Here is a 27,603-nt window from a genome sequence, read left to right as displayed (position 1 = left end):
TAAGAAAGAAAACAAATGAGAAAAGTCTACATGTATATGATTATTTATTCTAAAAAATAAACACAGAATGGATAAACCAAAAACTAATGAACTTGGTTACCTGGTTACTTGGTTACCAGGGGATGGATATGAATGGAGTGGAAGGGATGGATGGGTGACACTGGTCTGAGAACTTTTTATAGAGTTTTGACTTTTGGAGAAACGTTAATGTTTTACATTTTTAAAAAAGTAAAATAAAAAATGAGAGAGAAGTGGGGATGGAATAAAAGCAGGAACAAATGAACCTAACTTTTTTTTTTTTTTTTTTTTTTTTTTTTTTTTTTTTTTTTTTTGAGACGGAGTCTCACTCTGTCGCCCAGGCTGGAGTGCAGTGGCCGGATCTCGGCTCACTGCAAGCTCCGCCTCCCGGGTTCACGCCATTCTCCTGCCTCAGCCTCCGGAGTAGCTGGGACTACAGGCGCCCGCCACCTCGCCCGGCTATTTTTTTGTATTTTTTAGTAGAGACGGGGTTTCACCGTGTTAGCCGGGATCGTCTCTCGATCTCCTGACCTCGTGATCCGCCCGTCTCGGCCTCCCAAAGTGCTGGGATTACAGGCGTGAGCCACCACGCCCGGCCGAACCTAACTATTAAAGTGAGTAATATAACCACAAAGAAGGGATGAATAACATATTTAAAAAAAAAAAGAAAGAAAGAAATTCAAGTAACTATCAAATTCTGTCTTTTGATGATATAATCAAGGTCTAAAGAAAAACTACATAAACAAATCTCGGACTTCAATGAGAAAGATTGTTTTCCTCAGCAGCAGGGGTTAGAGTAGTGTATTGTAGGATTGAACAAATGAATAAATATATTGAAGATAATGAGAACTAGGGGTTTCATTATTAAACAATAGAGTTCTAATATGAAAAGAAGGAAGATTGGAATGAACCTTGTAGTGTGAAATTGGAATCGCTACTATCAGTATTAATACTTGGTGCCTGTGTGTGTGTATGTGCATGTGTATGTACATACCTTAGCCCTGTCCACTAAAAGGGCCTAGAAGCAAACATATCCCAAGTCAATGAGCATATGTGACATGTAAGCCTTGGTTTCTCAATTCAATCTCCTACTAAAATGATCAATGGAACCTTGGAGAAATGTCTGGTTCCAGGACTGGGGCATTATTTTATGTGCCAGAAGGCAAGGAAGTACTGAAAAAAAAAAAAGAATAAGGACATGTCCAGGGGACATAAGCCAAATCTGGGACAATTTGAGCATCAAAATAAATAATTATAGGAACAAGTTATTTATGAAATAAATAAGAACATTTGAGTGCCACTGTTTAAGTACACAAACTACCAATCAAACAATAAGGGAGAAGGGAAAACTTTTTCTCGTGGCAGAATATCAACTAATATATAGCGAAAGAATGATGGAATTAGAAAAATGACCACTTTGCATCCATCCTAGGGTCATTGCTGGTCCAGATGAAAACATCAGTGCATGCTAAAACTTGTGGATAAAAGTTTGATAAAGAAGAATATTACAAAGAGAAAAGAACAACTTTATAGTGAATTAATCTAGTGAGTACAGTACTATCTTAACCACGTGATAAAAGTGAGTAACAGTAACGGGACAAGCCAACCCCATATGCCTCTTCATACTCTAAGAAGAGTACAATGTCACTTACATGTTGTTACTATCAAAAACGCATAATCTGAATCCAATCATGAGGAAACATCAGATAAACCCCAAATGAGAGACATTCTTCAACTGGCTGTGCTCTTCCAAAATGTCAAAAGTCTCTTTAGGAGACTACAGGCCAGGCACGGTGGCTCATGCCCGTAATCCCAGCACTTTGGGAAGCCGAGGTGGGCAGATCACGTGAGGCCAGGAGTTCGAGAGCAGCCTGGCCAACATGGTGAAACCCCGTCTTTAATAAAAACACAAAAATTAGCCAGACATGATGGTGCACGCTTGTAATCTCAGCTACTCAAGAAGCCAAGGCAGGAGAATCGCTTGAATCTGGGAAGCAGAGGTTGCAGTGAGACAAGATGGAGTCACTGTACTCCAGCCTGGGTGACAGAGCGAGAGTCTGTCTCAAACAATTAAAAAATAAAAAAGCAACTAAAGAGACATGAAAACTCAATGTGACAGATGGTCTTGGTATGGAGCCTGAACCAAAAAATAACAGTAACAATGACAGAGAACATTATTGAAACAACTGGCAACATTTGAATGTGGAGTGTGAATTTGAAAATAGTACTAATAAATGGTGCTGCAATAATTCACTAGCCATATGCAGAAGATTAAAACTGGACTGCTTCCTTACACCATATACAAAAGTCAGCTCAAGATGGATCAAAGACTTAAATGTAAAACCTGAAACTATAAAAACCCTAGAGATAACCTAGGAAATACCATTCTAGACATAGGACCTGACAAAGATTTCATGATGAAGATGCCAAAAGCAATTGCAACAGAAAGAAAAACTGACAAATGAGACCTAATTAAAAAGCCTCTGTACAGGAAAAGAATCTACCAACAGAGTGGACGGACAACCTGGAGAACAAGATTAAACACTTGCAACCTATCCATCCCACAAAGGTCTAATATCCAGAATCTATAAGGAACTTAAATTAAGCAAAAAAACAAAAACCCCATTAAAAAGTGAGCAAAAAGGATGGGCACGGTGGCTCATGCCTGTAATCTAATCCCAGCACTTTGGGAGGCCCAGGTGGGCAGATCACGAGGTCAAGAGATCGAGACCATCCTGGCCAACATGGTGAAACCCCATCTCTACTAAAAATACAAAAATTAGCTGGGTGTGGTGGCATGTGCCTGTAATCCCAGCTACTCAGGAGGCTGAGGCAGGAGAATTACTTGAACCTGGAAGGCGGAGGTTGTAGCGAGCCAAGATCACACCACTGCACTCCAACCTGTGTGACAGAGCAAGACTCCATCTCCAAAAAAAAAAAAAAAAAGTGAGCAAAAGATATGAACACTTTTCAAAAGAAGACATACATGTGGCCAATAAACACGTGAAAAAATACTCAGCATCACTAATCATTAGAGAAATGCAACTCAAAACTACAATGAGATACCATCTCACACCAGTCACAATGGCTGTTATTGAAAGGTAAGAAAAATAACAGATGCTGGCAAGGTTGTGGAGGAAAGGGAATACTTATACATTGCTGGTGGGAATGTAAATTAGTTCAGCCATTGTGGAAAGCAGTGTGGCAATTTCTCAAAAACCTTAAAACAGAACTGCCATTAGACCCAGCAATCCCATTATTGGTTATATAGCCAAAGGAATATAAATATTTCTAACATAAAGACACATGCACGTGTATGTCCATTGTAGCACTATTCATAATAGCAAAGTAATGGAATCAACCTAAATGGCCATCAGTGATAGACTGAAAAAAGAAAAGATGGTATATACACACAATGGAATACTAGCAGCCATAAAACAGAATGAGATCATGTCTTTTGCAGCAACATTGATGGAGCAGAAAGCCTTAATCCTAAACTAGTGCAGGAACAGTAAACCAAATACTGAATGTTCCCACTTATAAGTGGGAGCTTTTTATTGGGTACACAGGGACACAAAGAAGGGAAGAACAGACACAGGGACCTACTTGAGGGCGAAGATTAGGAGGAAGGAGAGGATCAAAAAACTACCTACTTGGGTGACGAAATAATCTGTACCTCAAATCCCCACGACATACCATTTACCTGTATAACAAACTTGCACCTGTGCCCTTGAACCTAAAAGTCAAAAAAAAGAAAATAGTATTATACCGTTGTTAAAATTCCAAATTTTGATAATTGAACTGTGGTTACATAAGGCAAAGTCTTAAGAAATACAAAATAAGACTTATGGATAAAGAAGCATTATATCTGCAGAATTATTCTTGTATCATTCAGAAACTATATATACATATTTATTTAAATATAAATATATAAATATTTATAAATGTATATTTATTTGAATTTAAATAAATATATATATAAGCTTACAGAACAAGAGACAGAGAGAGCAAACGATCAAGCTGATGGAGTGAAATGTTAACAATCGGCTGAGTGTAGTGATTCATGCCTATAATTCCAGCAATTTGGGAGGCCAAGGTGTGAGGATCACTTGAGGCCTGGAATTTTAAACCAACCTGAGTGACATGGGTTGCCTTGTCTCTACAAAAGTTAATTTTAAAAAAATGTTAGCCAGGACTTGGAGGCTGAGGCGGAAGGATCACTTGAGCCCAGGGGTGCAAGCCTGCAGTGAGCTATGATTGTGCCACTGCACTCTCACCTGGGAGACATAGCAAGATCCTAACTTTAAAAAAGAAGAGAAGAGGAGAGGAGAGGACAGGAGAGGAGAGGAGAGGAGAGGAGAGGAGAGGAGAGGAGAGGAGAGGAGAGAAGAGGAGAGAAGAGAAAAGAAAAGGTTAACAATTGAAGAATTTGAGTAAAGGGTATGTGGAGTTCTTTGTACTATTCTTGTAACTTTTCTGTAAATATGGAAGTATGTCAAAAGTTTTATGTACATTTTTAAAGTCATAACTTAGATATTAGATGCTCTTTCATATAGGAGAGAAAAATCTAACTTCAACAGGTATTATTTAAGATAATTGTGATAAATCAGAGTTCCTGAATTTGAACGACTTGCATAGAACATCTGCAATCCACACAAAATCCCACACCTTAACCAGAACAGGCTGGGTATTTTCCATGGGAAGTATTCAGTACACATGAAAAGAGGAATATTAATTGACCATGAGGTCATATAATTTGAGGGATCACATTCAAGCAGAATGAAAATTTGGCACAAATTGAACATCTTGGTTATTATTTGCTTATTTTAGGAAAGGCAGCTACTGTAATCCAGAGCATTTTATCCCCCACAAAGAACAGGAAAGACTAATAACACATAATTCAATTTTGTTACCTTGTATTATTTTTCCCTTCTCACCTTGCTAAGTATAAGCAGAATATTGATACTCACTAGTTAAGAGACCTTGGGAAAATTGCACCACCTTCTTGGAAATCAGTTTTTTTCCTCTAAAATTAGGATAACAACACGTGGTCTATCCAACTTGCAAACGTGATATAGAAATTATATGGATAAATGGGTATGAAAATCCATTAGTGCTACAACATTTAAGTTATCATTTTAATGGTGATAGTCATTATCAATTTTCCCTGGGTTTTAACCCACTTAAAATTCCATTGTTCTGCTCCAGGAAGCAAAAAAGTAAAAATGATTTGTGGAATTATAGCATCATCAAAATTAACAATGCTCTTTATTTGGAGCACAAAAAAATAATTTTTATGCTTCCTACAGTGAAATGTTAAATGTTAAAATAGCATTTTGAGATGGATATGAAGGAATTAAATATACTTCTAAAATAAACAAGCTATTTCGGAAGTGGCCTATTTTACAGCACCTGGCTAAATACATTCATTAGTGTTACATATTCCTATACATTCATTCATTAGTGTTACATACAATCTTCTGTTATTATCATTTAAATATATTATAAAATTATATGGTGTAAGTATTTTATATTTTTTTCACTGTATAAAAGAAACTTGCCAGATCACCTTAACCAAACACCTTCATTTTACAGATGAGGAAGATGGCTTTCAGATTAATCTCACCTAGTTAATGGGAAAATCATAATTGAAATTAAAATGTTTCACATCCAATTTCAATGCTGTTCTCACCAAATTATGCTGCAAATTTCCAAATAGTAATATACATTGATTCTCTAGAGCAAATGAAGTATACCTAAAAAAATGTGGTTCAAATTGACATCACTGTTCACATGCATTACTATACTTGATTGTTCCCAGAATCAACAACTGAACAATGGGGCAAGAAAAGTAATTATAGATGGCATTTTTCCATTCCTTTATTACTTACTTATTATGAATGTATCCACAAATGCTATTAAGCCTCTTTGTTCTTAGTTTTTCCATTTTCAAATAAACAGTATTTTAAATTAAATGTGCGGCATTATTGTAAAAGATAATGGCAATGTAAACGTGAGAGGAGTATTTTTATTATAAGAATTTAAAAATTAAATAATCAACATTCAGCTCTGGCAGTTTTGTGGAGGTTAAAAAACTTTTTTAATCAGGTAAATTGCCTTTCCAAGGGTATAAAATTGCCATCAAAATTCTGATTTTTTAAAATTGTACTCTTATAAAGAATCTATTCATGGTGAGGTATGGTTGCTCATGCCTGTAATCCCAATCCTTTGGGAGGTCGAGGTGGGAGGATCTCTTTAGCCCAGGAATTCAAGACAAGCCTGAGCAACAAGATGAAATCCCATCTCTACAAAATACAAAACTTACCTGGCCGTGGTGGCGCACGCCTGTGGTCCCAGCTACTTGGGTGGATGAGGTGGGAGGATAGCTTGAGCCCAGGAGGTTGAGGCTGCAGTGAGCAGAGATCATCGCACCACTGCACTCCAGCCTGGGCCACAGAGTGAGATTCTGTCTCAAAAAAAAAAAAAAAAAAAAAAATATATATATATATATATATACACACACACACACACACACATATATATATATACACACACACATATATATATACACACACATACACACACATATATATATAAAATCATAAAATTTAAGAAGTCAGTAGATTTATGTAATTAATGTATTTGTTCATTGTCTCTCCTTAGAATTCGCTAGAAATTAAAAAAAAAAATACCATTACAGGAATGGAGATACAAATGTTTAATCTATGGTAAGATCAAAAATATAGATTAATTACATTCTCTTTTAAAGTCAGAAAATGGCATGATGATTTATTAAACTACATTGAAATTTCATTCTCTCAAGCAAAGTGATGGGAGCAACTAAAGCCTTGTTTACCCATTTCTGTGTCCTAACTAGAGGCCTGAGGTAATTAATTCTGTTTATACTGAACTGAAATCTAGCCTTAGGCAAGAACTGCCCCTCCAGAGTTTACCCAAATGACTGCTGGAGGAGCAGAAATAAACCTCCATCCCTTATAGGGAAGTGAACTGGGAGAAGAGAAATAGAGAAAGGACTAAAAAGGGCGTTTCTTAAATTTTGGCACACCATTTTAGAAGACATAAATAGATTTCTATAATGATCACTCTGGAATAAGAAACACTAGTGGATGGGAGCTGAGTAACACTTCTGAACGACAAGGCATGATTGATATGTGATTAATACATGATTATTAATATGTGATTAATATGCAATGTGTTGTCACCAGCTTAATATGTGATGTGTTGCCAGTCACTTCCTACTTGCCCTGAAGGGGGTGTGGAGCAGGTAAGACAAAAACAATTACATTACTGAATATTCGGAATACGGTTTACAGAACACAGAATATGATTATTGAAATATGTCACATTTAGAAGAAGTCTGATTTGAGGATAGCCTGGGAGAAACTCACATTCATTCGTGAAGTCCTCATACTAGAATGAAGCTCCATGCAGGCAGGGATCTTTGTCTATTTTGTTTTTTAATGTACATCAAGCAGCTACAACAGTGCCTGGCATATTTTACATGCCTGATAAGTATCTGTTGATTGATCAATATGCTCCTTAAGACTGTTTCAGATATCTGAAATATTTGCTTCGATTTCTTGAATTAATTTTTATGTTTCCTCCAACTAAGGATAGTTCTAAGTTATCGGATGTTTGTTTCAAGACATAAAATGTAACTTGATCGTTAGAAAACAGGTGCTTACTAAGAAAAATATCCTTTACCTTAAAAATAACAACCTCTAGTCATAAAGCCATGCCCTGAAAGGACATTCTCTGCCACAGAACGGGAGTGGCCACCGGCCTCTCATGGGGTCAGCCACTAGAGGACGATGTGGTCACATACGCTGCCAAACCCTTGATAAAGCCAAGAGGAACCTTGATACGCAGGAATGAGTGCTTCCAAGTTTCATTTCTCCAGCTTCCAATCACACTGTTGGTAAAGTCTTCATTCAAGTCTCACTTCCAAAAATGAAAAAAAGAAAGAGCACAACTATCATGAGTAGGTCGTTAGTGAAGATAAAAATCACAGAAAAATTGTGAACATGTCAAAGTCTTGAGGAGGAATAAAAAGCGGCTCAGCAGATACTGTACAGCTGTCAGGATACCGCGAAAGTGTTGACGCTGAAAATATTTGACTCAAGCTCTTCCTGCGAACAAGGCTATAAGTTTCTAGCTGGCAATGAAATTGTGAAACGAGTTTAAGGACAAGGAGCTGAGTCAAGTAAATGAAATGGCAAGGAACTGGATTTGGAGTAGTTTGCTGTCATGCAAAACAAGTAAAAAGAGAAGCTCTTCTTTGAAAACTGCATCACCTATAAAACTGCATTTTATCAGAATCAGCAACAAAAATACACAGTCACATCAACAAATAACCTCTGAATTTTTTAAAATAAGAGATGAAAGATTCAGACAGCAGCCTTTTATGATTGACTTCAGTAAACTCAGATCTGCTATTATTTCCTTAAAGTTACACATATAATACATGGTAAGTATTTCTAATGAGGGATTACAATAAAGATGTATTTTTCAGGACAATCTTATTTTGATCTAATAGATGATTGACTTGGGTTTCTGAATTTTGAACAATAATTCAATCCACAGCTCTATTATCCTGAAGAAAGAACTTCTATTCAGGTTAAATTTGCATGGATTCTCAGTAATTTTACAAAAACAAATGCTGTATTTGTCATTCATCCAAAAAATATGTAAGTTCGTGCTACACAATAGGGAATGTTTGTGTTCGTTAAAAGGCAAATATGATTTCTGTCCTCCTGAAGCTTATAGTCCAGTTGGTGGAGACAAGCAAGTAAAGGAGCACATTACATTCTAGTTGTAGTGCTATGACTGGGGGAGTTCAAGGTGCTTTATTAAAAGTAGGTAGCAGCTGTTGCAAATAATGCTGCAGTGAACTATTCATACACATGTGTTTATAATGAAACAGTTTCCATTCCTTTGGGTATATACCCAGTAATGAGCTTGCTGGGTCTAACAGTATTTCTGTTTTTATGTCTTTGAGGAATTGCCACACTGTCTTCCACAAACTAACTCACACTCACACCAACAGTGTATAAGTGTTCCTTTTTCTCCACAACCTCACCAGCATCTATTTTGACTTTTTAATAATAGCCATTCTGACTGGTGTGAGATGGTGTCTCACTGTGGTTTTGGTTCGCATTTCTCTAATGATCACTGACGTTAAGTTTTTTTTCGTATGGTTGTTGGTTGCATTTACGTCTTTGTCTTTTCTTTCTTTCTTTTCGTTTCTTTCTTTCTTTCTTTCTTTCTTTTTTTTTTTTTTTTTTTTTAATTTTTAAGTGGAGTTTCACTCTTGTTGCCCAGGCTGGAGTGCAATGGCACGGTCTCGGCTCACCGCTACCTCTGCCTCCTGGGTTCAAGCGATTCTCCTGCCTCAGCCTCCCGATAGCTGGAATTACAGGAGCCCACCATCACACCCGGCTAACTTTGGTATTTTCAGTAGAGACGGGATTTCGCCATGTTGGCCAGGCTGGTCCCGAACTCCTGACCTCAGGTCATCCACGAGCCTTGGACTCCTAAAATGCTGAGATTACAGGCATGAGCCACCACACCTGGCCGTATGTCTTCTTTTTTATTTATTTATTTATTTATTATTTTAATTTATTTATTTATTTATTTATTTTGAGACGGAGTTTTGCTCTTGTCACCCAGGCTGGAGTGCAATGGCACTATCTCGGCTCACTGCAATCTCTGTCTCCCGGGTTCAAGCAATTCTCCGGCCCCAGCCTCCCGAGTAGCTGGGATAGCAGGCATGCACCACCAGGCCCAGGTAATTTTTGTATTTTTAGTAGAGACGGGGTTTCACCATGTTGGCCAGGGTGATCTCAAACTCCCGACCTCAGGTGATCCACCTGCCTGCGTCTCCCAAAGTGCTGGGATTACAGGTGTGAGCCACTGTGCCCGGCCCATGTCTTCTTTTTAATGTGGTTGTTTTTTTCTTGTAAATTTGCTTAAGTTCCTTATAAATGCTGTATATGAGGCCTTTGTTGGGTACACAGTTTGCAAAACTTTTCCCCCATCAATGATAGACTGGATAAAGAAAATGTGGTACATATACACCATGGAATACTATGCAGCCATAAAACCAATGAGATCATGTCCTTTGCAGAGGGAAACTGATGTAGGTGGAGGCCATTATCATTAGCAAACTAATGCAGGAACACAAAATCAAATACTACATGTTCTCACTTATAAGTAGGAGCTAAATAATGAGAACACATGGGCACATTGAGAGGAACAACACACACTGGGGCCTATCAAGGGAGTGGATCAGGAAAAATAACTAATGGGTACTAGGCTTAATACCTGGGTGATGAAATAATCTGCACAACAAACCTCCAAGACACAAATTTACCTATGTAACAAACCTGCACATGTGCCCCTGAACTTAAAATAAGGTAAATAAATAAATAAATAAAACATAGGCAGCAACATGTGCTAACCCAGTCTTGGGAAAGGTGAGGCATTTTGGAAGAAGTTCTGTTAGAGAGTGCCAGAAAAAGGATGGGAAACAGACAGGAAACAGATCAGGACATTTCCCCTGGTAAGATGTGATTCATTCTTGTTTCCTCCTCCCTAAAACACGGTCCTTAGATTCGATTATCTCTGTGGTTCCATTCAGTCTAACATTCTGTGAAGGGAATTTGAAGGCAAAATTTAATAGGAAGAGATAATTCAATAACTTTGCTTTGCAGACTAATTTTCACAAGCCTGTCCCTTCAAATTATTTAAATTCTCCTTCCCTTAAAATCAGAGCTTTAAAGAAGATAAGGAGGGTTCAAATTATGGGACTTCTATATTGATTTTATATTTGACCGATTTTATCAAAATACATATCCAGATAAAATACTTTTATAGATACCTGACTTTCCAATTTCCGAAGTTCCCTTAATCCTAACACGTATTTCTATAGATATATCTGCAAGTTCCTACTCATTGTGATATAAGCGCTATGTAATTTATAAATTTTTGACTGCAACATAATCCGTTTACTGCGTATGTGAACTTTCAAAGCTTTTTTCCTTTTTACTAATCTCACATTTGAAACTCATTTAAATTCCAATACAGGGCTCCATGCAGTAGTCAGTTACCACCTTTAACACCTCTCTCCCAAGGCCATAGTTTCACATCTCCAACTGCCCGGTTGCCCTTTCCGGTTGACTGTCATCTCAGTCCTTCCTAATTATTGAAGAAAGATTAGAAGAAAAGTTAATTTTAATATACAGACTGGAAGTGAGAACAAAGGAGCCTTCACATCATATGCTGAAATTCATTTCTCGTGTGTTTCTACTTTCGTAGGACTTAAAGTGATGAAGTGTTCTGTTAGTACATCTTTCAGCTCTTCCTTCTTCATTTGGTTAATTCTCAGTTTAAAAAAGCACCTGATTTGGATAATAACCTCGAGTTTTATACACTGCTTTTATTATTGCTTGGTGTTCCTCTATATTTAAAATTCACTTTCAGAGACAAACTCTTCACAGGCAAATAGGTGTTTGTTTAATAAGTAAATCAGTGTAACATTTGTGTTTAGCCATAGACTTAGTTCACTGATTAATTCTAGATATCACGGAGTATAGGTCTTCATTACATAGATTTTGATCAAAGCCTATGCCCTGAAACAAATGCTACACACAATGAAATCCTAATGAAACCTGGTTTCCCAGTATAACACTGGAATGATGGAGGAACAGGCCATCTTACTCTGAAATACTTTGTTCAAGGAGACCCGTGCACCTGTGTGATGATGTTAGTGTAGCTAATTTAGTGGTTTTCTACAAAGTCTTGTCATCAAGTGAAAGTTTTACTTCATTTCCCTTGATGTGGTGGTCCGAGGTTTGCAGGTTCCTGAGCATAAGATTTGAGATCATCGTGAAAAAAGAATTGCAATCATTTTTGAAGAGCAAGGGTTTTGATACGCTTCAGTTGCCAAGGAATTTATGAACACCCATATTTTCAGACTGTGCTTTTAGATCAATATCTAGTGTTTGAGGCAAACTAATTTATTTTAACAGAAAAATATATTGCATAGTGACCTAAACACTCAGTAATTACTTTGGCTTTAGAATGAATACCTTCATGTGGACAAAATATGAAATTTAAGTATAATAAATTTAAGAATTGATTAGATGTATTTTATACTTGTGAATTTGAAATAATATATTTTGATCAAGCCTAAAAATTGACCTTAACCTAAAGCAAGACTTAATTACCTGGCAATATCAAATGAGAGCTGCTCCCTATTGGATATCAGCTGTTAAAAGCATACCTTTTTAACTGAATACCTACAAACTCAGCTCAAGAATAATTTCTACCTCATCTGAGTAGTTAGTTGTACCTGTCCAGTATCTACAGACTGAGATGATTCCTTAATTCCAAGTCTTTGGAACAACAAATATAATTAATTTGAGAGAATAGAAATAATTCCATAGTAGTATCTGCATATACATTGATTGAAACCAATTAACAGTCATGGGAGGGTAAGAAGGATTGTTTCCCTCCTCTTCATTAAAGGATGGCTAAATTCATTTTGCCCTTTGTGGCTAGTGGTAAATTCTTTATTACTTTTATTTGTATTTATTTTTTATTTTTTAAGACAGGGTCTGGCTCTGTTGCCAACATTGGAGTGTATTGACACAATATTGGCTCACTGCAGGCTCTGCCTCCCAGGTTCAAGGGATCCTTTGGCCTTATCCTCTGGAGTAGCTAGGACTACAGGGACACACTACCATGCCCTGCCAATTTTTTTTTTTTTTTTTTTTTTTTTTTTAAGAGACCAGGTTTCACCATGTTGCCCAGGCTGGTCTCAAACTCCTGGGCCCAAGCAATCTCCCTGCTTCGGCCTCCCCAAGTGCTGGGATTACAAGTGTGAGCCACTGTGTCTGGCGTATTTTTTTTTTTCTTTACTCTTTTTTGGAGACAGAGTCTCACTCTGCCACTCAGGCTGGAGTGCAGTGATGTGAATGTAGCTCACTGTAACCTTGAACTCCTGGGTGCAAGTGATCCTTCCATAAACGCAAATTCTTAATCCTAATCTTTTTTGGCTTAGTCATATGTCCCACTCACCCCGTCCTTTTCTTATGTCAGAAGCAGTCTTCAAGAGCCTCCAAACTCAGGTAGAGATGGTGATCTTTAAATACCGTATTGGTGGACTGGAGCCAACTTGCACTAACTCACTAGAGCTGATTGTTAAATTTTCAGGAGTTTTTGAGCCAGTTGTTAGAGACGTTATTAAAAATTAAATTATGTAAACTTACAATTAGATAATTATATTAAACTTAATATAATTTATATTTATTTGATAAATATATTATAAAATGTAATAAGTACTAAAAACATCACTTTTACTTTACCATTATCTATTTTGTCTTTTATATGATGTAGATCGTGGAAATTATACATGATAATATGCTGCCATGCATCTCTTCCCAACTGTGCAATCAGTAATGTCATACTGGTAGCCTGAAATCACCATGGTGGGAGTATTTATGCCATGGAAATCTGAAAACACTACAAGTTGGGACTCCCCACCTCTTCTAGCCCAGAACCCATTGTTAACACTTTACCAGCACACCACTGGTACCTGTCCACAGGGCCTTCTAAGGGAAGTTGTTCTCCCTTTCCCAGAAACTGCATCTCCGTATGACTCCACACCTTTCCTCCCAGACACAGCTGGCTGGCCTAGGAGTGAAAAACTAACAAAGGAAGAAAACGTTTATAGGCCATACCAAGCTAATGCTTTCTCTTTAGAATTTGCATTAAGATTCATAGAGACTTGTGGAATTAGTAGCCAAGTCATGCTCACAGCAGTGTGCTAGAATGAATGGCCTTGAGCTCTTGTGATGTAGGTCCCTAGAGCTGACCTGGTTAACACGCCTCCTGACACCTCATAGTACCACTTTTCTCTGGATTCTATACAATTTTATCCTTAAAATATGTCTTTTACTCGAGCTAATGTAATTGCTTTTCTATTCCTTGCAAATTAGTGTGCCTTAAGAAAAACTGTTTTAAATTCTCTCAGTTTCTGATGATTCTAATACAGGAACTATCTAGATGTAGGGCAGAATATCTAGGCTCAATTTCTGGCAGTATAACTCAGAGAAAATTCTTTAACCTGGCAACCTCTCAGTTTCCTCGTCAGTAAAAATTGAAAGAGTGTATATTTTAGGGACATTTAAGCCCCAATAGTCTACAAAGGTACTTCAGGCTCCACTGTGGGAGCTGAAAAGTAGCCTTTAAATGGACAAGGTCCAGATTTCCCTCCTTTTCAACAAAAGACACTGTGCTGTTATCTACTTTGTTTTTTGGGGTTTAAGAAACAAGATTTCTTTTGACAAACAGTTTTTACTAAGCACTCCCCTCCTCACCCCACGCCCACCACTCCCCAATAAAAACTTAGAAAGATTAGAAAATTCCCAGACTAAGCTATCTCTAAATTCTTTTCGGTCTTCTATAACATTACAGGGTAGATATTAAATGTTCCCGTGCATATTACAAAAATATTTGAATATTTTTTTGAGATTTTCCATTCCTGCTGTTGTTTGCATTATCTTCTCTTAGTAGAGCGTTTCCAAAGAACCGTGGTGGACTTAACAACTCAACTCAGTCCCAATCTGGTAGCCCAATCTTAGCAGAGATACCCACCTACTTTTTTCTGTGAATTCTGGGCCTGGCCTGATAATTTTGCTTAGCACAGTGTTCTGGATAACTAATACCAATCAACTGAAGTTGGCAGGGGATGAAACTGATCGGCCATCCCACTAAACTTCTGCAGGTATGTACACTGACTAACCTTAGGCTATTCTTGATGTCTCTAATGGCTCCCTCTTTATGCTGAGCTTTCCATCCATTCTGAAGACTGCACTTCTATTTGGTTATCTGCTCTTGAAGCAATTTCCCCATCCAACACCTGACAGTCTGGGGTTAGAGCCAGAAACAAGCGTACGTACTGGTTGCACTAGGCCTTACGACCACATACCTACTGGGTCTGTCCATGTGGACATTTCAGAGGAGAAAATGCTGCAAGTTAAAGAAGATGAAACACTACACTGTTTGCTTAAAACACCAAGTTCCTTTGGGCCTTTTCCTTAATAAATAAGAAAAATCACTAATAGTGTCTTCTTAGTAGTCTTCAAGTAGTGAAAGAAATTTATTAAAATACTCCTTGGTTAAATCTCCTCAGGCTATATCAAGCTTATGTAACTTTTCCTTTAGTTTCCAATTCTTCAATCAATTTTATTGTTCTTAGTTGAACTCTTTTCAAGCTCTACACATTCCTTCTAAGTTGCAGAGTTCATAACTGAGCAAAGTCCTCTAGTAAATAACACATTAGTATAAGAGCATTAGGAAGAAAATCTATGTTTTCTTTTATATAAACTTTTTATTGAAGTGTTGCATATATAAAAATGTTATAAAAATTGTAAGTGGACAGCTCTATGAATAGTTATAGAGTAAATACACATATCATTGGCACCCATATCAAGACACAGAACTCCCAAAGCTCCTTTTTCTCCCTTCTGATCACTTCCCTGCACCTAGGGAAACCACCATCCTAATCGCTAACATTATTTATATCCATTTGTTGTTGTTGTTGAGCTTTTAAAATAGAATAATACAGTTGATTCTTCTGTGTCTGCCTTCTTTACCTCACTTTTGCTTTAAAATTTATCCCAGTGATTGCATGTAGTTGCAATTCAGTAATGTTAATTGCTTTATATCATTTGATTATGTGAATATGCCACATTTTTAAATAATCCAGGCCACTGTTGATGAATATATGAATAGTTTCTGGTTTGTTGCCAATTAGAAATGATGCTACTATGAATATTCCTCTATATGACTTTTTTTTTTTTTGAGACGCAGTCTTGCTCTGTCGCCCAGGCTGGAGTACAGTGGCGTGATCTCGGCTCACTGCAAGCTCCACCTCCGGGGTTCACGCTGTTCTCCTGCCTCAGTCTCCCAAGTAGCTGGGACTACAGGCACCCGCCACCATGTCTGGCTAATTTTTTTGTATTTTTAGTAGAGATGGGGTTTCACCGTGTTAGCCAGGGTGGTCTCGATCTCCTGACGTTGTGATCCTCCCGCCTCGGCCTCCCAAAGTGCTGGGATTACAAGAGTGAGCCACCATGCCTGGCCTTCTTTATAAGTCTTTTGATGGACGTAAGTACTCATTTTTTTTCATGAGTATTTCACCTAAAAAGTGAAATTGATGGGTCATAGATATGATATGCATATGTCCAGCTCTAGTAGATACTGCTTAGCCCAGTGGGCCCAAGCAAAACTCAGGCAAAGGCACCATTGGCCACAGAAGTTTCTGGACAGGAAAACGACACCCCAAAGATCCCATAACATTTTGCTACCAAAGTGTCATGCTTGTGTAATGGGTGATCATTATGTTAGTAGGAGGTTATTCTGCTCCAGAAGACACCTTTTGATGAGCATAGAAACTTTAATCACCATCAGACTTGAAAATAGGACATGACAATTGAGAAAGAGCTTCCTTGTTTTGGGGTGGGAGGCTTTGCTGGTAGTAAGTCCGTTCCACTATTGCCTGTGTCCCAAGTACATAAGAAGTCACTACCACCAAATGGAGAAAAAAGACACAGGGGATTGCGGGACTTAAACAACAGGAATTGAACAGTGAGACACCATCAACAAAGTCCCTGAAAGTTATGTCAAACAGACTGGATAGATGTAGTAATCAAAGTGAGGGTGTTACTGGTCTGGAAGTTAGGTAGTTAAATGTGTACAACTGCCAGCTTGGTTATTGTCACTAGTGAAAGATCTAAGAACAAAAGGGGAGGTGTGGCCAGTCAAGTCAGTGACGTTTGGCTATGGATGATGCTGCACTTTCCTCGGAGAACCAAAAGAATGGACAGAGTCAGCTGGGCACAGTGGCTCACGCCTGTAATCCTAGCACTTTGGGAGGCTGAGGCGGGCAGATCACAGATCAAGAGATCGAGACCATCTTCATCAACATAGTGAAACCCCGTCTCTACTAAAAGTACAAAAATTAGCTGGATGTGGTGGTGCATGCCTGTAGTCCCAGTTACTAAGGAGGCTGAGGCAGGAGAATTGCTTGAACCCAAGAGGCGGAGGTTGCATTGAGCCGAGATCGTGCCAGTGACAGAGTGAGACTACATCTAAAAAAGAAAGAAAGAAAGAAAGAAAGAAAGAAAGAAAGAAAGAAAGAAAGAAAGAAAGAAAGAAAGAAAGAAAGAAAGAAAGAAAGAAAGAAAAGTAAAGAAAAAAAAAAGAATGGACAGAGTCAGAGTCTTGGGGGAAACCTATTGCTTTCAGGCTCTAGTTCAAGAGGATACCGCCAAACAATATGTAACAGGATAATTTCAGTGCTAGAATCTTGAAATCACAAAATTTGTTCTTGAATCAAGCCTTCTCCGTGATCATACTTTGTTCTCCCCCCATCTTTTTTCAGAGGGTCTTGCTTTGTCACCCAGGGGCTGGAGTGCAGTGGCGCGATCATAGCTCACTGCGCCTCGAACTCCTAGTGCAAGCAATCATCCCACCTCAGCCTCCTAAGTAGCTGGGACTACAGGCATGCACCACCACTCCTGGCTAATTTTAATTTTAATTTTTGTAGAGACAGGTTCTCACTATGGTGCTCTGGCTGGCCTTGAACTCCTGGCTTCAAATAATCCTCCTGCTTTGGCCTCCCAAAGTGCTGGGATTATAGGTGTGAGCCACTTTACCCAGCCCACACTCTGTCTCTGATCCTTCTTTGCCAATCCCTTGCTTTTTCCCTTTGGCCTCCCATCTGTGTTGATTGCATTTCCTGTTTGATGTGCTGCTTGCTTTGCAGCTTCTTTAGTGTCTGATGCCCCACTGTGTTTTCTTGTCTCCTAACTTGCCTTCCTGTGTTGGCCTCTACCTTCCCCTCTTCTCAAGATGTTGCCTTTCATTTGGTAAATATAATTGAGGTCCTAATGTGTGCCAGGAACTGGGCTAAAAGATGCATGCCCTGGCCTCATGTTGCTTAGACTCAGCTTGGCTTTGCCTAATGGAAAAAGGGTGAGAGGCAGATCACAGTCGTTGGGAGTGAGAGCTCATCAAAACAGAAAACAGACCCTCAGTGTCTTGGGTAACTTGGTTTCCATAGCCCTGGATGCTGAGGAATTGAGTTCCAGATTGCTGGTGGCTAGCACTTTGAAGAAAACAGAACAAGAACATACCTTCCCCAACACTGTTTCCTTTGTTAATTGTCCCCTAAGGAAGACAGCATCGAAGGTGGGAGACAATTTGAGAAATTGATCACAACTTTCCCAAGAGGGACGAAGATGGTTGCAGCCTTGCTCTCTGCTGGTAGACTTGAGTGGACCTGGAGATGGGGCGGTTCATGTGCCCTAATATAGATCTCAGATATAACTGCTACTCTTTTAACTAGTCAAGAATCTGGAAGTCACAATGACCAAAATAAGGAAAGCAGTCTATTTCAATAGAAGTTTTGTTAAACAAGACATTCCTGCCTATTACACTTATATTTTACATTTTCAAACTTTTCAAAATTACTAATGTATTTGCAATTTTAAATGCAGTAGAACCTTAAAATAATTAGATAAGGGAATGAAATTTTTTTTTTTTCTTTTTTTTTTTAAAGAGTTTTGCTCTGTCACCCAGGCTAGAATGCAGCGGCTCAATGATGGCTCACTGCAACCTCATTTTCCCCGCTTCAAGCAATCCTCCCATTTCAGCCTGCCAAGTAGCTGGGACCATAGGCACGCACCACCATGCCTGGCTAATTTTTGTATTTTTTGTAGAGATGGAGTTTTGCCATGTTGCCCAGGTCGGTCTCGAACTCCTGAGTGATCAGCTCAGCTTGGCCACCCAAAGTGCTGGGATTACAGACGTTAGCCTGTGTGGTCAGGGGATGGAATTTTAAATTGAAAGAAGAAAGCAATCATAGGCCAATTGTAGATTTTCAGAAGAGAAATGATATATGAAAAATGCTATGAAGTATCTTTCTATGGTTTACTGATATACTTGGAGCATTTTAGTTCAGAGGTGATCACTGATTTCAACTCCACTATTTTAGAGACTGTGGCTTCCAAAGCATTATAATTAAAATGTAGCAAATCCAAGGCTAGTGTCCAGATTTCTTGACTTCTAATTTATTACTTATCCACCGAGGTATATGCTTTCCTAAAAAACGCTTTTTGGCTTAATCCCCGCTGTTTTAAACATTTTTAATGTTTCAGAATATTTCTTTTTATCTAGACCATAGTGAATGTTAAGGATATTTCTTTCAAGGTGTGGGCTCTCACTGTGGAGTAGGGGCATTTTGGGGGTTATTCTTAATGCCCAGTAGAAATGACATAAAAGGTAAGGGATATTGGGCTGACTCTATATTGCTCCAACAATATTATCTGAAATTTCAAAAAAAAAAAAAAATTCCAAATTCCTAATATTGCATTTTCTTAAAAATTTTCCTCTGGGAATTAAACTCAGAAAAATACCCACATAACAAGGGAATTTGGTTATTTTTGTGTAGCTATAGTTACAGAGCATCAAACGTGGGAAGAAAACAGTAACTATTCTTAAGGAAATTTGGCCTTTAGAGGGAAGGTACTGTTGAAAATTATTAGTAAAGTTACTTTTGCACGTGAGAGATATTTTATCCAAAGCTCTCTGACTGCTTTACACACCTAAACTTAGCCCTTCTCACATCAGTACTTAGCTTCTAACCAGAGAAATTGTTTGCAGGAGCTCTATCAAATTTAGAAAACTGTAGAGAAACTACATAGAAATCTATACGTATGTGTATTTGTCACCTTAGATGAAGAACGCCATTTTCCTCATCTGTAATGTGATGTTATTGTATTACCTCCCTAATCCTGTTTAGAGCTACTTAGCTTTTTTATTTATTTATTTATTTTTTATTTATTTATTTATTTTTTAGACGGAGTCTCGCTCTTTCACCTAGAGCTACTCAGCTTTTAACATGCAACTAATAAAAATTGATCAGTCTGTCCAAGAATTCCGGCATTAGGCTACACCGAGAATTTATGAGAAAATCAGGAAATCATGTTCAGTTCAAGGTAAACAATGTCAGAACTATTATAATTTTTTTTTTTTTTTGAGACAGAGTTTCGCTCTGTCACCCAGGCTGGAGTGCAGCGGTGCAGTCTCAGCTCACTGCAACCTCCACCTCCCGGGTTCAAGCGATTCTCCCACCCCAGCCTCCTAAGTAGATGGGGACTACAAGTGCATGCCACCACGCCTGTCTTTTTATCTCTTATATTTTTAGTAGAGACGGGGTTTCACTGTGTTAGCCAGGATGGTCTCGATCTCCTGACCTCATGATCTGCCCGCCTCGGCCTCCCAAAGTGCTGGGATTACAAGCGTGAGCCACCGCGCCCTGTCAATATAATTATTATATTACATATAATATATATAATTATTACCCAGAAAATAAATAATTTGGGGAAACTAACATTTTCCAGAATATAGAGAAAGCATAAATGGAGGAAAATTTGGTGATAAAGCAAGAAGCTATCACCGAGTCTTCCTTAGGCATTGATTACATAAAACCAACAGGCTGAAACTGAAAAAAACCCAGAGACGGGTTTTAAAATAGACACAATTTGTTCATCTGCTACAGAAGATTTTTCTTTTTACCACTTTTAGCAGCTTTAAGAAAGCAAAATGCTATTAACCTCTATTAAAACAAGAGGTAACGGGGTGTACCTGATGGGCTACTTACATGCAAGGTGTTAGGAACAGAAATTGCAGGACATGAGCCAGAAAAAAAACTCATTTAGTCGTCTCTGAAAGCCTCTAGTCTTTATAAGAATTGCCAGAATCAACTGATCTTGTATTCTCTTGTCACTGCAGCCCGACTGAGACCACTGTATTTAGTTGTCTATCCCCTTAGATCCACAATATTTTAGGGGCTCCCGGCACTATTCCATAGTATGAAGAAGAAAGCTAACATAATTCAAGTTACCGAAATCGGGGTCTGGGGAGAGAAATTGATAGGAACTTCACCTACACTTTCTCATAAAAACTGATACTGACAATATAGCAAACAAAAAGTACAGCAAAAACAAAAAGATGACACAATACGCTTATCGTTTCTGTATTTTATATTTATACCAACAGCCCTTCCCTCAAAAATCAGGGTATCATTCAAGGTTTTATCTTATTCACAGAAGTTTTTAAATCCTTCGTTTTATAGACACAAGACAGTTCCGATTTGTTGAATTAAGTGACCTCGGGTGTGCTAATGGCTTCTAAAAAACAGCATCAGCCTTCTCCCATCAAAAGTCCGGAAGCTGCCCTTGAGTCGTCAAAGTGTTTGCCTTAATTTGCAATCGTTATGACTTGAGCCAAATGCTTATACCTCATTTTTGTCATATATGTGAAGATACAATTGCAAATCGTTCACGACCTTGAGTCTGGAGATCAGGAGACCGTTAGGAGATGTGAGCGTCCCAGACGGGCGCTGACCCCTGCTCGGAGACCCACCCCGCCCGTAGCAGCGGCGCGGGCCCCAGACAGCCTGGGGCGCCCAGCAGCCCTGCAATCTGTCACGCCTCAGTTCCGCTGACTCGGCTGTGCCCGAGGTGTCGCGCTGCCACGTAGCCAGGTGTCGCCGGAGCCGGCGCGGTAATTTATGACTGCGTGGTTGGGCTGGGGGTTCGGGGCCGGGGAGCAGAGCCGGGATCCGCCGCCTCTTCTAGGCTCTCCCCGGGCCGAGCCTGGAGTCCCCTGCGCTGACGGTGGCGTCGCGGGTCCCCGTGGCCGCGCGAGTATACGTGTAGCTCCCGGCCGGCCGCGAAGCTCGCGGAACCGACTTCTCGCGAGGCTTCGGCGCCCCCCTCCACCCACGCCCGTCCGTTCTCCGCCCCCTCCCAGCTCTGAAGTGGGCAGTCACAGCGATGGCTGCGCTGCGAAGGCTCCTGTGGCCGCCACCCCGGCTGCCGCCTCCACTCTGCGCTCACCAGCCCCTCCTTGGGCCGTGGGGGCGGCCTGCGGGGGAGGCCCGGGGCCTTCCTGGCCGGACCTTCTCCTCCCGGGAGGATGAGGAGAGGGCTGTGGCGGAGGCGGCGTGGAGGCGGCGGCGGCGCTGGGGGGAGCTGAGCGTGGCGGCGGCGGCCGGCGGGGGGCTGGTCGGCCTGGTGTGCTACCAGCTATACGGGGACCCCAGGGCCGGCTCGACGGCGACCGGGCGGCCCTCGGAGAGCGCGGTCGCGGAGCCCGAGGACCCGCCCCGCGGCCGGGGGATGCTGCCCATCCCGGTGGCGGCTGCCAAGGAGACGGTGAGTGCGCGGGCGCGCGTCACACCTTCGCGAGGGCTGTGACCTTCGTGCCGGGTGCGCAGGACCCCGGAGACTGTGGGGACGGTGCGGGCGCTGTGGCCGCGGGTGGGGAACTTCCCGTGAGCGAGGCTGACACCTAGGCCGGACAGCCTGGGATCCGGTCACCCACGTGTTGGGAAGACAGGTCATGCTGTCACTGATGCATCAGGACCTTAAAGGTGGCTGCAGCTACCAAGTATCATTACAAACCCAAAACCAACACCCCTCCCCCCTTACAAAAAAAGATTCAGAAGTGAAGGCCATGACAGGCGAAAAGTGGACCGTTGTAGGTGTGGGGAAAAGGAACACCTAGATTGCGCAGGGCGACAGCAAATGACCCAGGAGGTCTGTTGCATTAGGATGAGGTTCGAAGCAGTGGTCTGAGATCTCAAAAGCCACTGCATTAGCATATGGGAATTTGTTAGTCCCAAGAAAGGAAATGCTAAACCTGCATGCTAACCTCCTTATACCCAAGGAATGATGATGTTACCAGGTTGGAAAATAAAAAAAAAAAATTGTTCAAAAAGAGACATGTATTTCTCTCTTTTTCCCTCCCCGACTAAAGCCAGAATCCCATTAGTAGGTACAATAAAACACAAAATGGATAGGATAGCAAATGTAGGAGGCTGTGAATGACGCTAACTCCTTCAGAAGAAAGTCACATAAAAATGTTCAACTGTCATTATGTAGTTAATAATATAAGGTAAAGGTGTGTGAAAGGCAACAGTGAGTAAAGGAGCGTGATTTTTTTTTGTCACATCAGTATATTTAATAGTCATGTAAATGATTAGGAAAATTGTCTAGGGAGATTTTCCTTTCAAGACTCGAAGAGTGTGAAAGGCGTAGATGAAAATAATTTAGGAAACAGGGAGCTATGCTGTTTTTAACTTTAATGCAATTTATATAGCCTTTGTTCTTTTCGTAATACACAGTGGTGATCTGATGTAAGTTCATCGTTCCTTTGGTGGAGGTTGTCAGTACAATTAGGTTACAGAGTCTGCTTTATGGACCATCAGCAGATCACAAGCACATAATGTAAAGTCCTTTTATACATGAATATTCAAAATACTAGGAAATACCCTCAAACCTCCACCCCCACTCCCTTCACACATACACATACTCTTTTGTGGCTTGGCAAGGAACATAGCGTTATTCGTGATGACAGAACTTTTAATTAACCATAGTTGAGCTGGGAACAGATCAGCAAGGTAGGGAATTCAAGTAGTATTTTCTTTTCTTTCTTAAAATTAATTTTACTTTTACAGTTGAGAGATGGTATCGCACAGTTTTTAAAAAGACCACGTTCGGAAAACTAGAACTTTGACTCCACCACTTGCTACTTGTGTCATTATGGAGAAATTACTTGACCTGTCAATGTCTGTTTCCTCACCTGTGAAATGAGGCTAATAGTCTCCTAGGGTGTTATGAGAGTTAAATGAGTTAACACAGTATATTTAAAACAATGGTACTACTAAAGAACGTTCAATACATTTATTTTTTGGCTGGGCGCGGTGGCTCATGCCTGTAATCCCAGCACTTTGAGAGGTCGAGGCAGGTGGATCACCTGAGGTCAGGAGTTCGAGACAAGCCTGGCTAACATGGCGAAACCTCATCTCTACTAAAAATACAAAAATCAACCGGGCACGTGGTGGTGGGCGCTTGTAATCTCAGCTACTGGCGAGGCTGAGACAGGAGAATCCCTTGAACCTGGGAGGCGGAGGTTGCAGTGAGCCGAAATCACACCTCTGTTCTCCAGCCTGGGTGACAAGAGTGAAACTCCATCTCTCTCTCTCTCAATCTCCCTCTCTCTCTTTCTCTCTCTCTCTCTATATATATATATTTTTTATTCGTTTATTGTCTACTTTTGTGCACTTATGTTATTATTGCTTAGTGTTTATGAAAATTTCTGTTCATTGTTTTAGAAGTCAAATAATGCTAAAGTCCTGTGCCTTACCCTTCCCTAGCCTCTAGTCCTGCATTCTGATTGTCGTGTCTTTTGTATTTCCCTCTCCAAAAACTTTTATGATCTTCTCTTTATCTCTGGTACTTGAAATTTTCACAGTAATGAGCTTCGGTGTGGATATTTTTTCATTGATTGTGCTGGGTTCTTAAGAGGCCTTTCCATATGGAAATCCATGTCTAAAAAATTCTGTGTAATTTTCTTGTATTATTTCTTTAATGATTTTTCTCTTCTCCCTCTTTCTATTCTCTCTTTCTGGAACTGCTGTTTGTTTGAAGTTAAATTTCCTGACAGATCCTAATCTAATTCTAATCATTCTTATATTTCATTTTTTAAAAATCTTTTCGTCTGTTTGTTTTTATAGGAGATATCCTGGACTTTATCTTACAACCTTCCTACTGAATTTTTTTTATTTCTGCTATTCTACTTTTTTAATTCAAAGAACGATTTTGTGTTCTCTGATGTTCATGAGTTATAGCATTCTATTTTGCTTCATGGCTGCTATATTTTCTCTTTTTGCTATAGGGATGTAAATTATATCTTTGTTTTGCCTTCTAAGGATATAAATTATAACTTCGTTTTGACTTCTAAGGATATAAATTATAACTTTGTTTGGCCTTCTCTGTGCATTGCTTTGTTTCTTCCAGGTTCCTTTTTATTTCTGTTTGATTCTATAAGCTCTTGCTTTCATTTTGGAGGTTTTCCTCACATATTTGTGGTTGGTACCCGTCTGTTACTTGAGAACCTCTCAGAAGGTCTCTGTGCATAACATGTCCTTTCGTTTGGTGATCTGGGCATTTTATTAATGTAGCATTGAAATGTCAGTATTTTATAGCTCTTTTTCTCTGATGCTGTTGAACTTCTACAAAAAATAGGAGAGATGGGAGGTGCAGTAGTCTTCTGGAAGCAGACACGTGTGCACATATATGTAAGAGCATGTATGTTGGTGAGTATCTAATGATACACTTAGGTATTGTTATCTCATCCTCTGCTTTTAGCCCCACTACTTACTCTGACTCCATAGCTCCATAGTTCCCAAGGCCTTGTCCATTTTGGGATTCTGTATAGCAAATATTAATACCTTACTTCCATTTGGTCTTCTCTGCAGAACTCAGGTAGTGCCTCTGTTCTCTTAAGTCAAGTATGACTCCTCCATCTCTTCAATTTTGTAAAAATTTTATAAATTCTCTTGAGTGTTTTAGTTTCCCCTCCTTTTCTCTATCTTAGCTCTTTTGTATTTTTACCTTTTTATACTCGTTTACTGTGAATTTAATGTGGTTAGGGGAAGAAGATGTTGGAAGAGAATCGTGCGGTCAGTCTGCCATTTTTCAGAAATATTATTTTAGTGGCATGTGCCTGTAGTCCCAGCTACTCAGTGGGGCTGAGATAGGAGGATCACGTGAGCCCAGGAATTCAAGGCTGCTGTGGCTATTTTTGTACCGTACCATTTCAGCCTAGGGGACAGAGCATGACTTGTCTCAAAAAAGAAGAAGAAATTTTATTTTAAACCTGTGCTGCCACTTCATTTATTATGATTATGATTATGATTATGATTATGATTATTTTGAGACATAGCATTGCCCCATCGCCCAAGCTGGAGTGCAGTGGCGTGATCTCGGTCACTGGAACTTCTGCCTCCCAGGTTGAAGCAGTTCTTCCACCTTAGCCTCCCGAGTAGCTAGGATTACAGGCGCCTGCCACCGTGACCAGCTAAGTTTTTTGTATTTTTAGTAGAGACAGGGTTTCACTGTGTTAGCCAAGCTGGTCTCAAACTCCTGACCTCAAGTTCTGCCTGCCTGAGCTTCCCAAAGTGCTGGGAATACAGTCGTGAGCCACTACACCCAGCCCATTTATTATTTTTGGTTTTCCTGAAGTGATAGAAATGATTCATTTTGATGTTTAAAACTATAGCTAAGAACTTCTGATTTATAAAATCTCTTTTAAGTATAATATGCTGCTGAGCATAAGCCTGGCATGTAAATTAACCTGTATGTGTTATCAGACTAATTTAACTGATGGAAGTGACCAGCAGTAATTTACAGAAATACGGTTCTCTTATATGATAGCCTTTGAAGATTTTTATGTCAAAGACATTGGCTCTGAACTCGGAAGGCCTTCCCTGACTCCATAGATTTGTTGAAATATCTCTCTCTACTTTCAGATAATGACTTTTTTGTGATTATTTAGTCATTGTTTGTCTTCTTTACTTGTCTTAGCCCCTTAAGGAGAGGCACTGTGTTCATCTTTGTCACCTTTATATCTTCATTGCCTGGTAAGCGTCGTAGCCTGATAGGCACAATATCTATTTGTTGAATAAATAAGCTCATGCTAAATATTTGTATGGAACATACACTGAGAATTGAGTTTAATATTTTGTTCAGCTAAAACAGTTATTTTTAGCATTTGAATTGGGATGACTTCAGTAAAGGTCAAAATTCTAGGCTTTGGGAGATCAGGTCACGTGGCACTGTATTTATTTTAATTGTGCAAGTTTGGGTTGCCAAATTTTTTAGTGAACTATGGTTTTGACCTTTATATATATTATAAAGAGATGATTCTGATTAGAACCTCAAAGTTTTAGCCTTAAAGCACTATTTTTATTAGTGGGAAAAATTTTTGTTCTAGAACTGCCTTGTTTTTCAGGCCCAGAATAAAAAAATGATTAGATTGCTTAACATACTTCAGTGTTTTACTTAATTGTACAGAAGACATGATCTTATTTTATGATTTGTTCACCTTAAGAAGCTTCAAGCAACATATTTGAGTATTACTCTGGAGTGGAAAACTAGTTAGACAAATTTTGTATCTCTTTCATATCTATAATAATCGCAAATAGTCATACATTACTATGTTTCTTTATATCTTTTCCAGCCTCTTTTCTCAAGGCAGCATATCTTGAGATGTGAGGATATGCTTGCTTTTACCCAGAATATTGAAGAATTTGCCAGATGCATATAGGCATATGTTTTGTTGTGCTTCATTTTCTTGTGCTTCACAGATACTGCATTTTTTACAAGTTCAAGGTTTGGGGCAACACTGAATTAAGCAAATCTGTTGGCACCATTTTTCCAACATTATATGCTTACTTAATGTTTCTGTGTCACATTTTGATATTTCTTTTAATATTTCAAAGTTTTTCATTACTATTGTATATTATGGTAATCTGTGATCAGTTATGTTTGACCTTGCTGTTGTAATTGTACCATGTATCATGAACCACACCCATATAAGACAGCAAAGAGTAAATGTTATGTGTGGTTTAGTCCATGGACCAGC

General features: G+C 39.4%; 1 protein-coding gene across 4 annotated transcripts in view; it reads left to right on the top strand.

The window, feature by feature from the left end:
• Nucleotides 1-21,911: 21,911 nt before the first annotated feature.
• The window catches only part of MICU3 (mitochondrial calcium uptake family member 3), an 89,325-nt gene continuing 83,633 nt past the window's right edge, over nt 21,912-27,603 (top strand). For 3 of the 4 annotated variants that reach the window (XM_050801823.1, XM_050801822.1, XM_050801824.1), the window contains exon 1: nt 21,928-22,328. In XM_050801823.1, coding sequence (XP_050657780.1) covers nt 21,948-22,328 — 381 coding nt within the window. In that variant the 5' untranslated portion in view covers nt 21,928-21,947. Of the gene's footprint in view, nt 22,329-27,603 lie in introns of all 4 variants that reach the window. The other variant, XM_050801820.1, reaches the window with a different exon arrangement.

The sequence above is a fragment of the Macaca thibetana genome, chromosome 8 (assembly GCF_024542745.1).
Source record: "Macaca thibetana thibetana isolate TM-01 chromosome 8, ASM2454274v1, whole genome shotgun sequence".
Taxonomy (NCBI): domain Eukaryota; kingdom Metazoa; phylum Chordata; class Mammalia; order Primates; family Cercopithecidae; genus Macaca; species Macaca thibetana.
Note: the sequence above shows the minus strand (reverse complement) of the source record. Positions and strands in the feature narration are given on the sequence as shown.